Raw genomic sequence first — 13923 nt, forward strand, 5'->3', positions numbered from 1 at the left:
CCATGGCAGGGGGTCGGACTTGGTGATCTGCTCAGGTCCTGTCCTACCCTACCGACTATGACTATGACAATTGAATAGTCCTTTTCCTTTGTCTTTTCTACTGTATTTCTGTTGTTTGATTTCATGTCAGTCACACCCCACCCCATCTGGTTAGCATTCAGAACAACAGCACGAGCATCTTCTGATTAATGCAATATGTGAATGGAACATTATACTTTTTCCAGACAGAGTTCTGAAGTAGTCACAGTACTGTAGTGTCTCTGGCATTGATACTCAGAAGTGCTGAGCACCAGAGGTGTAACTAGGGGCCAGTGGGGCAACGACTCGAGGCACCAACTTGGATGGGGGAGACAAAAAACAGCTGCTACCTGCCACTGCACAATCATGCCAGCAATACAACAGCAACTGAATGTCACTGTTGCCCTGCATCTTGGATGCCTAGCCAGGTTGCTGCACCGCTGCTGACCACCCACATGCCCACTTGAAATCAGTAGGATCTGCAGGCACAGAACAGCTTTGAAATCCATGTTAGATATAAGTTATGCTGCCTCAACACCTGTGTGCTTTCTTTCTGGCAGTATAAGGAAGCCCTCCCAGAGCTCATGAGGTATTTAGCCCTGGCCAGAATTTGCTATGGAGATCTTCACTGGAAAATGGCAGAAGCCCATGTTAATTTGGCTCAGGGATACCTCCAGCTGCAAGGTGAGTTTACAGAGTTCCCTGCTCATTTTTTTTTGGCCCAGATCCTATAGTCTTCTCACGCAACTCCCAAGATTGCATGATTTGGCTTTTAGCTTTATAGGGTTTTTTGTTGTTTTTTTTCCCAGAAGGATGTTTTTAGTCTTAATAAATTAGAACTAAAGCAATTTTAATACGGTATAAAAGGACAAATGTATAAAAAAATGTACTGAATTTCTAGTTAATGCTAGTCCTTCATTTTTTTTCTTCTGGTATCCTCCAAAATTGGTGTCTCATATAATGGCCATAGGAGGAACACAGTTGAAAAAGAGAAGGGGTCTGAAGTTTCAGAATTTGTCTCAGAGACACAATCAGTTGTAAAGAAATCTCAGAAATGATGACGTTTTTAGTCTCTCAAAATGAGGATAAGGAGAACAAATAGTTTGGTAGTGGGAATTTTCTGTGACTAAGTCTGGGGCATCTGTGAAAATGGTAATTGTTCAGGCATGCTACAGAGCAATCCTGAAGTGGCTTTTTCTTTCTGGATAATCCGTTTGAACACATGGGGTCAAACCAGTTTACTCTAAAACTACCATAAATCCTAGTAATTTTTCATTTATACTTTAAAAATTTCTAAGCCATTTTACAAGCATGTGACTATCTACTTCCTATCATGTGTTCTTAATGTGTGGTGAATATTAGCAAGCTATTAGTTTTTAGGTTCAGCCCATCTTGCATCCCCAGGATCCTTGAGAAATACTCTTACTTTCAGTTAAATATAGAAATCTTGGGAGAGAGTTTGGGATCATGGAATTTGTGGGATCATATTTGCTGTCTGTATTCCTTAAAGACAGTAATCCTTGCCCTGTCTGTGTTTTTTCATTGCATTTTTTCTAAATATTAATTGGATAATAAACTTCACATTACAAGTTAGCCAGTTAATAAGACTTATGTTTTAAGCACACATGCCAAGTTTAAGCACACTTGAAGTCTTTATATATGTGGCCTGACACTCTACCATAATGGATATATAATACAGGCATGTAATATTGATGACAGTTCAGTCAAACCAGTGACTGAATGGGAGGACTTTAAGGAATGCTTAGGGCACGTCCACACCACAACCTGCAATATAGTGTTGAGATAAACAAGGTAGCTCTAAAAGAATCAGAAAAAAATCTAGCTGTAACAGTACAGAGCTTAATGCAGACTAATTAAGCCTGCTTCTCAGACTAATTTACACGTGGTATCATTTTTAGTTAAATGTGTGAACGGTTTTTAATAAATAAGAAACAATGGTATATTTTTGGACCAGGATGTATGCATTATTTTAAATTCATCTCAGTTCTCTAATTCCCTCACACATTGTTTCTTTTATTTTTAAGAAGAAATGTTCTTTACAATAGAACTGTTCGGTAGCAATTCTGAGAGGAGACAAAATGGAGAGTACTTTGATTTTTACAGCCATACATCTTGCTTTTTAGGTAGACCAAATGTAATCGTTTGCTACTTAAACCTAGTGGCTCAGCTGGGTCTTTTGCTGAAGAATATGAACGTATATTGTAGAATATATTAAACCAAGCCTTCTCACTTGAAAAAGAAAGATCATCTTCCTCAGTACGCATATGGAAGTAGCTGTGCTTTCCTCATGTGAATCTAAAAGCTGAATCCGCCACTGAAGATTTTGCTTTCTTTATGTATGTTCACAGGATTTTCACTGCAAGCAAAACAGCATGCAGAAAAAGCCAAAGAAATTCTTCTTGCCAGCTCTCTTATCCCTTCATCTGAATCTGAACAAAGGATGGACATACTTCAGTGTTCAGTTGCTATTTCTCATACATTAGGAAGAGCATTAACTGCACTTCACAAGTATCCTTTCTCACTTTTGTTTTACTATGTGCGATTGGTATTAGAAGTTTTTCAGATAGTTGGATTGGATTGTGGTGAATTGATAAAACCAATGTGACAAGCATGCCGTGTGGTCTATTCAGAAATCTAGATGAAACCTCACCACACTCCAAAAATGTCTTCCATAATCATCTTATCATGCTAATAACCCTGGGCAACTAGTGCTTCCCGAGTCTGGGCGGGGGAGGCACCAGATCTATGATGGAAGCCCCCCAGTGGCCGATCGCCAACCCCAGAACCACGAGCAACGAAATCAGAAGTGCACTTCTGCCGGTGCTTCTGGTTTCGCGGCTGGTGCTTCCAGGGGGTGCATGGCCGATCTCAGGGGGTGCACATGCACCCCCTGCACATTGCCAATGCTAATAACAGTATTCCTTAGTGTGACCTTACTGTTCCTTGGTTTTGCCAACTAGACCTTAGTCAACAGGAAGTGGCCTGCATCATTACCATTGGAGGAGGTTACAGTATGTTTATTAACCTTTATGACCTCACACGCATCATTATAAATATCTGACAAATTTAAAAGGTGCATTAAAAAGCAAAATACAACAAGATATATAAATAGCAGGCAACACAGTCCACAAACTGAAGTGTTCAGTCTACACAAGATTCTTTACTGTGCGTTAGACCAATCTAAGGCATAGTAAAGTGTCACCATCTACACACATACGGGACTTACCGGGCATGTCTACACAAGATGCTTACTTCACATTAGCCTAATAACACTGTGCAGTAGTGTGGCAGGCAAAAACTGTGCTAATAGCCTATTGCACAGTTATTAGGCTAATGAACAATAAGTGTCACTAAAAAACTATGCACCAGAGCTACTGTGCAGTAACTAGTTACTGCTCTTTTAGTTATAGTACTTTATTAAGGAAATACTAAGCTAAATATGCAGCATCTAAGGCATAGTAATGAACGTAGACATGCCCAGTGTGCAGTAAATTAGACTAATGTGCCATTTCCTAGCACCAGGATATACAGATGCTAGGTTAATAGTGCATTAGCTACTGTACAGTAGCATACATGTGGATGCTGAGTGGGAGCAACTAGCAATTAGCAGTTAGCTCCCAGTCAGCCCAGGCAGCAGGTTGCCAGCTGCTGCCTGGCTAAACCCTGATGTGGGGGGAGCTGTGCTAGCTACAGCGGCAGCTGTCTCTCCACCTTGTGGGGGATCGGGACCTGTCCCAATCCCCACACGTCTGGGAGAACTGTCCTGGCAACTGGGACTGCTGCATTCCAGCTACAGGGAAGTCAGGTTGGGACCCAGTCTCCATGTGGCTGAAAGAGCTGTCCCTCCTCGGTGGGGATGCTGCTTGCCAGCTACATGGCGATCCCCATATGGCTGGCAGGTTGTGTCCCCACTGAGTGGGGACAGCTCCTGGCCACATGAGGATCAGGATTGGGACCAGCCCCTGTCCCCCCTGCCAGTCCTGGGGCTGGCACCCAGGGGAGCTTGGCACTCCCCCTGGCTGCTGCAGGGGGGGAGAGCAGGGCAGGAACAGCCCTGGACTGGGCTGCTCCTCTCAGGGGCACTTTGCTCCAGATGGGGGTGCATGTATAACACTTTAATAAGCCTGAAAGCACTTCCACTAAAGTAAAGGATTGTGAAGGTTGCACGATTCCTTGGAGATTCACTGACAACGTAGCTCAAGTGTTGGATTTGTTGTCCTCATGCATGTTATCCTATCTTCTGCCTTTTTCACTGTTGTAAGCCTGTATGGTATAGAAAGGAAAAGAACAGGAGAATGACAGAACATCTGCATGTTTATGGTCACGAACATATGTGCATCTACCCCGACGATAACTCATCACTGTGTATGTTCTTTATGGTTGCTGCAAGGTGGGCTTTCTATTCATTATATAACTGAAAGTACTTTTTAGACATTAATTAAACCTCATAACACCCTTGTTAGGTAGAACAGCCAATCTGATGGAGGGACGAACTAAGACAAAAATTTGTTCAGATAATTTTTAAACATCATACATAGTTGTCTGGCAATGAAAGTAATATGAATGATGAGGGACAGCATCTCACGATATATTTAACATGAATGTACTCTTACTTTAAAGGAGCTGACAGCTGTATCCCTTTGGCAGATATTGTAAAAAAAACGTTTTTAAAGGGGTTAAATTCTAGGTCTATCAAATGCTGAGTTGTTTTTAGTTTGTGTGGATGTCTCAATATTTTACAGTACTTTAATGCATTTTATTTTCCAACACAAACATTTGTAGTGCTCTCGAAATTCTTAGCTTGCAGCATCTCCTGCTGTATAAACAAAATCATGAGGGTGGTCTATATATTTTTCCTAACCTGTCAAAGTATGCCAGTTGTTTTAATAAACTACACAAAATTAATGCAGTTATCCTCAGCACAAAACAGATTAAAAGATGCAGAGAGAAGTTTAATAAAAGCTGGGAAACTTTCAGAGGAATTGCTACAAGGCCAGCACATGCCACCAGACAAGTGGATGGAAATCAAAGCAGGAATTGAGTTGTCGTTTGCACAGTAAGTTTGGATTCCAGATAGTATTTAAGAAACATGTCAAAATAATCTGTTTAAATCTAACCAATTTAAATTAAAAAGAATAGAATCAGTATACATGTTTAACACAAAATACCGGAGGCTGTCATAGTAACAGAGAATTTGAAAGAGGTTTTATAACTTTATTCTTTTCTGCATTCAATAAAGGGAAGTTCTGCTACCAATAGTTTTATAATTCCATTTTCATTTTCAAGGCAAAGGTGAATGTGTGCAATTCCCTTCAGAGACCATCCATACTGCTTCTTAATTGGAAGAAGCATCTTTATAAAATGAGGTAAACTACTCCCATTCCTTGCCAAAGCAGAGTAAAATCCCCTTCTCATATCCTGCTGTTCTGTCTCACCTGGGAACTTCTTTTTAATGGTTCTATGGTGTCCCATTGAGCCACAGCAGCTGTTTATGGTGTTCTCTGAGCTTTCGGTGCTGTGTGTACCTCCAAACTTGAAGCAGTGACTCAGCGATGCATGTTCATTGGCTGGAGGCCCAGCTGCCATCATGACCTTTCATCAGGAGTCCTGTTCCATCTGTTGTTTTGGTTACTGGAGACACCCTGCTGAACGATGAGATTAGTATTTTCTTTCCTGCTTGATACTCTCATGGTCTCTTGGGTTCACATCACTAGACTCTTTGCAATGCTTATATATCTGCACCTGAAAATTGATCTCTAAAGACCTGATCCTGCACAGCACAGGTTTGAAGTACTGCTCATGTTAGCACAAGGTTAAAAGTGATACGCAGGACAGAGTGCTGAGAAAATGATCCTGTATTAGGGAGGGCGCTACTTGGTGACTACTGGATTATTCCCACCTACTCGCAACTGTGAGGATAGGAGCAGATCTCATTACTAAGATCATCAACAATATTTCTTTACCTACTTCCTTTTTATCTTGTGCCCTGGAGAGTAAGAGAATGGAGAAGACTTAGGATTTACTTCTGCTAAGAACAGAGATCTGCTTCCTCCTGATGACTGTCTATATTGGGGCACAAATAAGGTTACTAAATTTGTATTGAAGTGCAACAGCGTTGTGGGAGAAGAGATGCACATTAGCCAGTTGCCACTAATGTGGGGAGTGAGGCTTCTGCCATTAGTCTGTTGCTCAAGGCAGAAGACCTAAATTCAGCTCCCAGAGTAAATTGGCACAACTCCTTTGACTCCAGTGGAGTTGCACCTGTTTGTGCGAGAGCTATATATGGCCCTGGTAAATGCCTAACTGATTATGTATACAATTACGTTAGCAGGCTGGTTATGCAAGCTCACTACTTTAAACATTAAGTGTTAGCAAAAACACAGGTAGAGTGATAAAGTCTCCTGCAGTCATTCTGCTAACTCACTCTAATAGGCTTGAGAGAAACATAAATAAGCTTCAAAATACCTAGTTCTTGATTTGCATGTTCAAGAGGTTCAGATAGGAGTTTTTTCCCCCCTTTTTACCTTTTGGGCTGAGACCTGAACCTGCAAAATTCTGAATCTCTTGGGATTCAGCCATCATTTGGGATAACAGACAAGTCTTCTACATGCAGTATTGTGGATAACACTTGTCTCATTCACTAATTTGAACTTTGTAACTTTGGGTTTCAAAATAAAAACATGTTCAACTCCATAGCCAAACAAAGGGTCAGTCATGTCAACAATAGGCATTAATTTTACAGACCCATCATAGAAAAAGAAACAAACAGACTTATTTCTCCTTCAGTGTCAGATAATTAACAAGTAATATATTCTCATTTAGTTTGCATATTAAACTTTGTACAGGCGACTCACCATTTGCAGGGGATACATTCCTGTGATCCCTGCGAATGGCAAAATCTGCGAATAGGGCACTGCGTTCGTGAATGCAGTGCCCAGGTGGGTGGATGGCGGGCAGCAGCAGTGGGAGCCCGGCAGCAGCAAGTGCAGAGCTCTGGAGGACAGCCTCTTCCATCACTGTGTGAGTGTTTAACGTGTCTTTAAAATGCGGGTTCACCATTCACGAATATTTAAAACTAAGAATGCTGAACCCGTGAATATCGAGGGTTTCCTGTACTGACACAAGAGAGTGGAATTCTTGGTCATCCTTCTCTTTGAAAGTGTACATTAAAGCAAAATTCCTCCCTTAAGGATCAGGCCTGTGTTCTGGCTGGAGGAATCCTCTTCCGGTGAGCACAAAGTATCAGCAGATCAGCCCAATTCACAACAGCTGCTGCAGCCTCCTTTAGCTTCTGTTGCTGGCAGGTTGGTTTCTGGCTTGTGCAATGCAGTAGTAGGAGGCAATAGTAGCCCAAGGGAATCTCAGCTACAGTCTGCCAACTGACCCAGCCAGAGAACTTCTTTTCCATGGTTAGGGGGGAAGGAGAGACCAGTTAACACTTGCTCTCCCAGCTCAGCATGATTGCAATACTACAGGAGTACAGCAAGCCTTCTGAATATGGTGCAGGATGCCAGTAGGGAAAGTAGCTGGTATTTGTGGACTGTTTCCCTCTCCACACACAGAAATCTGCCTGGTTTCCCCTAGGGAATTTCCATTTGTCAAAAACTTGAAAAGTTGCTATCAACAGCTTCCAGACTGTGATCCACAGAGCACTTTCCGGAGACCTTGAAGGACTGATAGGCACATAACTCTCCTCTTTTCCAACGCTAAATCACATTGTATGAAACTAAAACTGCAGTAAACTCCTTCCTAATATGACTTTTTCTATATGAGCAATTGTAGTTGCCATAAGAATGTTACATATGTCTGTAAACAGGAGGGAAAATCTCAAAAGGGGCTTCAGCCAACAAGGACACTGACACAGAGAGATAGAATGCTCTTTTGAAAGAGCCACCCAGATACCATGTGAAGATTTGCTGCAGTACGAAAAGAAAATCCCCACAAATCGCACACCATTAATTATGACATCCTTCCCTGGAACCTACACCGAAAATTCTCAAACAATTGCAATCCATATTGGAAGACAACCCAATTCTTAAAGAGATCTTTCCAGAATCACCCATCCTAGCCTTTAAACAAGCACTGAACCTCACTAACCTCATCACCAGAACCAACCTCCCTATAACCCAAACCACACCCAGTGGATCCAGACCATGCCAGGACAAGAAATGCAAAACCTGCCAACACATCTCTACCACTCAGACAGTAACTACACCACACAACAGATCCATTAACATTTCTGGAGATGCAGATATAAGATCCAGGAATGGTATACATCTCATCCAGTGCACCAAATGCCCTGATGGAAAATATGTAGGAGAAACCAAACAACGACTGGGTACCAGAATGAATGTACACTGGAAATCTATCAAAGACAAGAATACCCAATTACCTGTGGGGACACATTTCATAGTTTCATAGTTTCTAGGGTCGGAAGGGACCTGAGTAGATCATCTAGTCTGACCCCCTGCCATGGCAGGAAAGAGTACTGGGGTCAAATGACCCCAGCAAGGTGTACATCTAGCCAGCAAGGTGTACATTTCTCACAAGGCAATCACTTCCTCTCCAATCTCTCAGTTTTAATCCTCAAAGGGAGCTTACAAAACATCTTTCATAGACAAGCTTACAAACTTCACTTCATAAATCTACTGGATACAAAAAATCATGGACTCAATATAGACACTGGATTTATAATGACACATTACAACCTGCCTGACATCTGATTTACCAGGTACCTGTCAGACCTGACCTTTTACACCAAAAGCTTGCAAAGAACTTTTTTCCAACTACTCAGTTGGTTTGATAAAAGATATCACATCTGCTCAAAGAACCTTGCCTGCCTAGAAAGAAGGAAGACATTCATGAGATACTCTGTCAAGCAGTATTGCCAACCCTAGCTCCTAAAAAAATCGTAGGTAGGACCTGCCAAAATTATGAAATTGGCCTAAAAATTATGATTTTTTTAAAAATAGTGGGTGAAATCCGGGCCCAGCTTCAGTCAACAGTAAAAACCTCTGTTGATTTCAATAGGGTTTAATCCAGTAAATGTTGGGCTATTTTTATTTACTTTCCGTGTTTTGTTTGGGTTTTTTTCAGCCATTAAGCTTTATATTTTTAATCGTTTCTCTTCAACAATACACAGGGACAATACACAGTTCTCTTTTCATGAAAACTGAGATACTTTCTACAAATACAGTTTTAAGAAAAATATAAGTTATCACAAGACTCCCAATAAAATCATGAGAGTTGGCAACACCATTTGAGATGTGGTACACACTATGAAAAATGTTGATAATGCTCAGTTCTGGGCAGCATTCCTACTTAGGAAGGGAATATATGCTTAACTACAAGCACACGTTCACTGACATCAGTGGGACTTAAGGGTAGGCTTAAGTGTTTTCTGAAATTGAGGGCTGAGTTTGCTGCTTAGCATTGCTTCTAGCAGTTTTTTTCCTAAGGGTATGAGGCATATGCTTAATACAAAAAAAAAAATCTCAGGATCATAGGAAAGCAGGGCTGGAAGGGACCTCACGAAGTCATCTAGTCCATCCCCCTGCTCAAGGCAGGATCATCCTGACTAAACCATCCCAGCTAACTAAAATAACCAACCTGGCTTTGCACCACAAATTTCTGAGAAAAATGTCCAGGAAACCAGCCTCACTTTATTTTTTCCTCATTTATATTCTGTGCTTTCCATTCTTCCAAATGTGTGTTAATAGAAGTTAAAGATGAAAAAGGCTGGTCTCCTGGTCTGGACTTCATTTCTCCTTATAGTATCCTGTGTTTTCCATTGCTTCATTCAGCCTAAGTTAAAATTATTCAGGTCAATTGGGTTTCCACCATTTCCCTGCCAAGAGATACTGTTCCAGAGTCTGATTAGTATCACTGTTAAGTTTTATGCTATTTAAATTTTCCTTTGCAATGGAACTGAAACTAAACCTTTCCTTTTTCGATATTTACATCTTTCAAATACTTTGAGACAAGTCTTCAGCTGGAATAATTCAACAACATTCCAGTTTGGGAACATAAGACCTATTGCTTTTGGTAGCTTCTTATATATTAGAAATTTGTGTGTTGATTGTTTTCTCACACCATGAAAAATAGGAGTAACTGCACTGAAGCGTCATTGTGTGCTTACTGATGCAGAAAGGATCCATATAATTGAAGAGTATGAGTCCTCTTCTGTATTGTTTCCTGATGTCCAGCTTATCTCATTAGCAAATAATGTTGGTGCAGTGATGCTTGCTCAGCTGAACATAATACAGATTACAGTGAATCATTTCAATGCTGTTTACCTTGAATCCTAAGCTTTTGCTAAGTCAGCTGTAGCCTACAAAGCAGTACCCAAAACTGGAAAGTAGATGGAGCCCTTACATGCCTAGTGCCAATTTTCCAGTGCTTAATGATGAGGCACCATCCATCTTTATGTTTAAGCTGTTATTTTATTTAATTAGATCAAGTTTATTAAACCTTAATTGATTCTCATTTCACTGTGACTTATCTCAGTACCATGTTAGTTCTAATGAGGAAGCTTAAATGCCCTAATTTGAATTAAAATGACTTTATGTTGCCGTTACTTGCTTTGTTTCATGTCAGATCTGCTCAAAATAATTTTTTAAAACTATGCCCTCCTCAGATTTATGCTGAGCTCATTATTAGAGGGATGTCCCCTGACAACAAGATCAATTAGGCTGGGGGAAAGTCTTTCTAGGAAGTAGTAGTAGCAACTAGCGTTACTTTGGGCAAATTCATGGGAAAGACACAATTCTAATAGATGACAAACTAACAGTGGATTTTGGCCTTAGTCCTGCAATCTGCTCCCCTCAAATTCCCACTGACATTGCTAGTGTTGCGTATACAAGAAATGAATCCTGAAAGACAGACCTAGAGACCAAATTCCACTGTAAAAACGTACAGAGCGCATACATAATCTCTGCCCATCTTCCACTTCCCCTCCACCAGTTTCTCAGTAAGGATCCATCTTACAGGGTCAGAAAGCAGCTTGGTCTCATAGCTCTTCAGTTGTTAGTCTCTCCTTAGAAACTGCCAAGAATAGAAGCTCTTGAGGTGGGGATTTTTATTATGTGGGCAGTTGCCAACTAAAAACTCAAGAGCTACCAAACGCATGTCATATAAATCAGCATCAGGGTATAGTCAAATGAAGCAAATAAACCTCATTAATGGGGTGGAGGAGGAATTTACCACTCACCAAGCTGATCTACTATAATGGCTTTGTCTGTTTGCCAGCCTGCATCAAGTGGAAGCTAAAACACAGTAATTTAGCAGCTGTTTCATTCAGGAGTAACCTGCCCCACAGTAGATTTCATTTACTGCAGGATAAAGTAGACACACGGGCAATGCCATGGGTCAGTAAATGTGCAGTAAGTCTTTCCTCTCCCTCCCCTTTTAACTTGCTATGATTATTTCCCTAGTTGATACCCTCATTCTTTATCTTATTGGCACTGCTACTATATGCTGCCTGTCACAAATACATTTACTGAGAAATATTTTTGCTCTCATTTTAGATTATAAGACTCCTTAAACTAGACAGGTATCTTAGAAAAAACAGTATTTGCACTTGGCTCAGTTTTCTCAACAGCTTTTCCCATCACTTTTAACCCAAAGAATAATATAAGGAAAAGAACAGAGTTACTCTGCACATAAGCGTTTGGTAACTTCAGGCTGCAAATGGCACAAAACATTCTTGAGTCTATTTTTACATGACCTTGATCGTATTTTTTTCTGCTGCCCTTTGCTGTCATTGAGATCGCGCAATGGTTGGTCTCCTGTTCTGTTTTGCATTCTGCCTAATCCAAAAGTTAACACTTCTTTATTCCTCCCCACCTCCCCCCACCCCTGGTTGCCTCAGTTTGTCAAGATTTGTCCAATTTGCAATTGCAAAAGGCTTCCTAAGCACTTTTAAGTGTGCATTGGATCTAATCAAAGCAAAACTTATTTATGCGATAACAAAGGTCACAGTTTTGCTCGTATTTACCTCTTGGGCAGGCTGTTTTTACCTCGGGTCATCCATTTCACCCTGTTAAGTGCTTTCACGTGCTGATATGTGTTCATGTACTGTTTTCATATTTACTGGAAATCACAGTCACTGTCTGACACTTTCTTTTCCTTTCATCTTAGCCCTTCATTCTTCTGAAGGAGATAGGCTTAGTCCCATACTCTTGGGTCTCAGGATAAAGGTATATTTCTTTTAAGGCATGGCAGTTGAGGCCCTTTCTCCTTTATGTGGACTTAAGGATTTCATGTATTTTTTATGAGGTTGACTAGCATCTGGACCAAAATGTCCAGCTGTCCCGCTCCTGTCCACCTAGCTGCCTCATCGCTTCCTAGCAGTCACAGCAGTACACCTGAGCATAGAGTGAGTGTTGGCATTTTTTTTTACATTGCATATTTGAATCTATGTATTTTCTACTGCCTACTTATAAGCTATGCATATTCAGCCAAGGTGCAGCAAATCTTTGTTGTAAAAGGCTAAACATTTTACTATTCTACCATTCATATCTGGAGAGTGTTAGTTCCATTATGACACAACTAAGGCACATGGTGAGCTGTTTTTTGTACTGTGTACATGTAAATAGTGAAGGAAAAACCTGTGGTATATACACAGCTCTTAGATTTATGTAGGCTTGTAGTGGGACCTGTTAAAGGGAATATCGACATAATGAACTTCCGTCCCTGAGCCCAATGAAACATTCATTTGTAGAGGGCTTGCTGGATTTGGCCTTCTTTGGACTACAAGGTAAAATCCTTGCAATTTAAATAAGGATCCACACTTTGTTCCAAGCGATAGCTTCACTTACCTGATTATTGTTGCACAGTTCATGAGGCACAGCTAGATAGTCCACCTGTTTGAATGGATACTCTATAAGAAATTTCTGTCTTAAATACATATTTTCTAGCAATAGTAAGGGAATTGAGCAAACAAATGAGTAGAACAAAAGGGACATTTATATTTATTTTTGTTGCTGTGTATATCTTCTCATGAAGTATTTGAAGTGAATTCTTGAACAGTGTGTTAGTGGAAAGTTAAGCAGCCAAAACTTGAGCAAAGACAGATTAGAGAAGACATGATAAAGTTGGTTTGAGCCATTTCTGAAGAGTGGGTGCAGGTTGTTGATATGAGAATAATTTTATAGGAGTGTCTGCTAAGTATATCTTGTTCTTTCATGTCCCTGTCTCCTTCCCATTTTTGTTACTCTTGCAATGCAAATTGGATAGAAACCTAACAAAACAGGGCAACTGGAAACTTCCTGGTCCTAAAGGAAACCCTGGGTGGCACAGAGTTACATTATCTACTCCCCTTTTTCTGGTGTAAGAGGTATGGTTTGATGGACTGCAGACACAGCTGAAAGCAGAAAGGGACTTGGATAATACATGAGGAATTACCAGAAGCCAATACAGCTGTCCCTAAGGGGCCATTTCAGAGAGCAAAATTTGAAGTTAATTGTAGGCTAAACCATATTACAACAGGAATCAATTCAGTCCCAGTCAATCCAAAGTCAGAGGAATGAGAGAAGGACTTAAATCATCTTCCCTTCAGCCCCTGAGACAATCTCTAGTTTTATTACTTATCAAGGCATATGGAAACTATGACCACATGTCTTCTTGAAGATACTAGTCGTCAGGGATTAGTGGCAGCTATATACATTCATCTGAGTCTGGAACTTATATTAGGAGTTCTCATCCCCAAGGTAATTACAACTACCTCTTCTATTTTGTTAAGAAATTTAAGTTAATTCTGTTACATTACTTGATGAAAATGTGGTTTGACAGTCTCTGAGTATTTTCTTGGACTCTTGTGTTTTAATGTCTATATCACATGCTTCAGTATTTTGATATGCATCCATAACCCTCCCTCCAACCCCC

General features: G+C 40.6%; 1 protein-coding gene across 2 annotated transcripts in view; it reads left to right on the forward strand.

Moving 5' to 3' along the window:
- The window catches only part of TTC23 (tetratricopeptide repeat domain 23), a 70752-nt gene that overhangs the window by 5135 nt on the left and 51694 nt on the right, over window positions 1–13923 (forward strand). For both annotated transcript variants that reach the window (XM_019504015.1, XM_019504016.1), the window contains 3 exons: window positions 579–702; window positions 2388–2547; window positions 4970–5095. In XM_019504015.1, coding sequence (XP_019359560.1) covers window positions 579–702; window positions 2388–2547; window positions 4970–5095 — 410 coding nt within the window. The remainder of the gene's footprint in view (window positions 1–578; window positions 703–2387; window positions 2548–4969; window positions 5096–13923) is intronic.

This window comes from Gavialis gangeticus, unplaced genomic scaffold, assembly GCF_001723915.1.
Source record: "Gavialis gangeticus isolate Ggan-Ray unplaced genomic scaffold, GavGan_comp1, whole genome shotgun sequence".
NCBI lineage: Eukaryota > Metazoa > Chordata > Crocodylia > Gavialidae > Gavialis > Gavialis gangeticus.